Genomic DNA, 1,640 nt, shown 5'->3' with positions numbered 1-1,640 from the left:
AATAAATAATAATTAAATAATTAATCTCTGATTTATTTATTCACTTAGTATTTTTAAGCTCCCAGTGTTCTGCAATTGGGATGAGACTTAGTAAAGATTTGACTTGAATCAAACTACTTGCCCACAGAGCCTTTTCAGGAGTTACAGAGCGTAATACATTTGAGGCTAGGTGCTGGTAGTGAGTTTTTTGTTTTATTTTTAAATCCATTTCAGGCTTTGTCTACACAGAGAAGTTGAGATGAAATATTCTTTGAGTGTGCAAATGTTACTTTTTCTTAACCTTTTGTTGACTAACAGTATTTCTTTTAGGTTGAGACAGCACAGATTTACACAGGACCCCTGGGCATGTTCCTGTGACTAAAGACAGTGCTATCAGAATGGAAAAATCTCTTAGAAGGAGACAGCGTTTGCAGGAGTCTTGTGTACTCCTGTCCTGAGATCACGACCGTGCCTGAATAAATTAAGTAACAGTCCTGAAGGGTGCAAGCACAATGGTTGATATGTTTTTCTTCTGTGTTGTCTTTTGGGCATATGGTGATCTTCACTGTAGCTGGCAGCTGTTTTTTAAAGTTCTTGAGATAATCAGCACACAACTGGAACCTCTTAGGTGTTGGTAAGGTTTATTGTGAAGAAGTGATGAAGGAATATGAGCCAAGGAGTACAAAGAAATAAGTAACTGCAATGTTAGAGAAGCAGACTAAAAAAAAAAAAAAAGAGGGCTACGGAGATACTTGGAAAGCCTTTGTTTTACTTGGGGGGGGAAAGAAAAAAAATTATTAATAAATATTGATTTTGCAGATAAAGATTGGGAAGACATAAAAAAGATGCCCGAACATTCAACCTTAATGAAAGATTTCCGGAGAAACACGTAAGTCTGAGTTGAGTTGAGCTTTCTTAACAAAGCATATTGTACTTCTCCCTCTTACCCTAAATTTCTTGTAGTTCAGGTTGTTTTCTATGTAGATGCCAAACAAGGACTATGAAATGGTTATGACTTAGATTGTGAAAAAAGAAAAATAAAGTTGTTTCGTAATGGTAAACTTGGGACTGTTGAGGTGGTGTGAATCAGAAGAGTAGCCGGTCTGGAAATGGTAAGGTGGCAGGTGTGAAACCGGTGATGCCAGTAAGACCCCACACCGCTCTGAAGATTGCAAAGTGCAGTTTGTCACAGCTGTTTCCAAATCTGTGGTACTGGAGATGATTTTTCTGTGATAGCTGCAGAAAAGGGATCTGGTAACTTTATACTGTTTCCAGCAAACAGCGGGTGTAATTGTCAGGTTTGGTGTCTAGGGTAGCTTATCGAGGCTAAAGAAAAGAATACCTTTCCGTTTTGCTGTCATGTTGCCAGAGTCTAATACCTGCACTTAAGACCCTTCCCTGTTGCCCTGTTTCCATGCTGAGGGATTTGGGGCTGTACTGTTACATACATCTCTTGCACCTGCCATGCTATTGTAACCATTTAGAAACCTTATTTCTGAGCTTCTCTTCAAAAAATTGAATTCATGGATGTTCTTGTAGCAACCTGTACATTGCAGGGGAGTGTTAAGATGGGCTTAGTATTTATCTCCATGTTTACTGGCATTAGAAATACACAGAATGGAACTGTATAGTAGTGTTTGTACAAGCATGTGAGGGAAAGA

The 1,640-nt window shown here is 38.6% G+C and overlaps 1 protein-coding gene across 1 annotated transcript in view; it reads left to right on the top strand.

The window, feature by feature from the left end:
- Positions 1-1,640, top strand: part of CDK8 (cyclin-dependent kinase 8) — a 68,544-nt gene that overhangs the window by 43,636 nt on the left and 23,268 nt on the right. The window contains exon 7 of the mRNA XM_009327757.1: positions 799-868. Within this exon, the coding sequence (XP_009326032.1) occupies positions 799-868 (70 nt within the window). The remainder of the gene's footprint in view (positions 1-798; positions 869-1,640) is intronic.

Source organism: Pygoscelis adeliae, unplaced genomic scaffold (assembly GCF_000699105.1).
Source record: "Pygoscelis adeliae isolate BGI_AS28 unplaced genomic scaffold, ASM69910v1 Scaffold14, whole genome shotgun sequence".
Classification (NCBI taxonomy): Eukaryota; Metazoa; Chordata; class Aves; order Sphenisciformes; family Spheniscidae; genus Pygoscelis; species Pygoscelis adeliae.
This window is presented reverse-complemented; position numbering and strand designations above follow the sequence as displayed.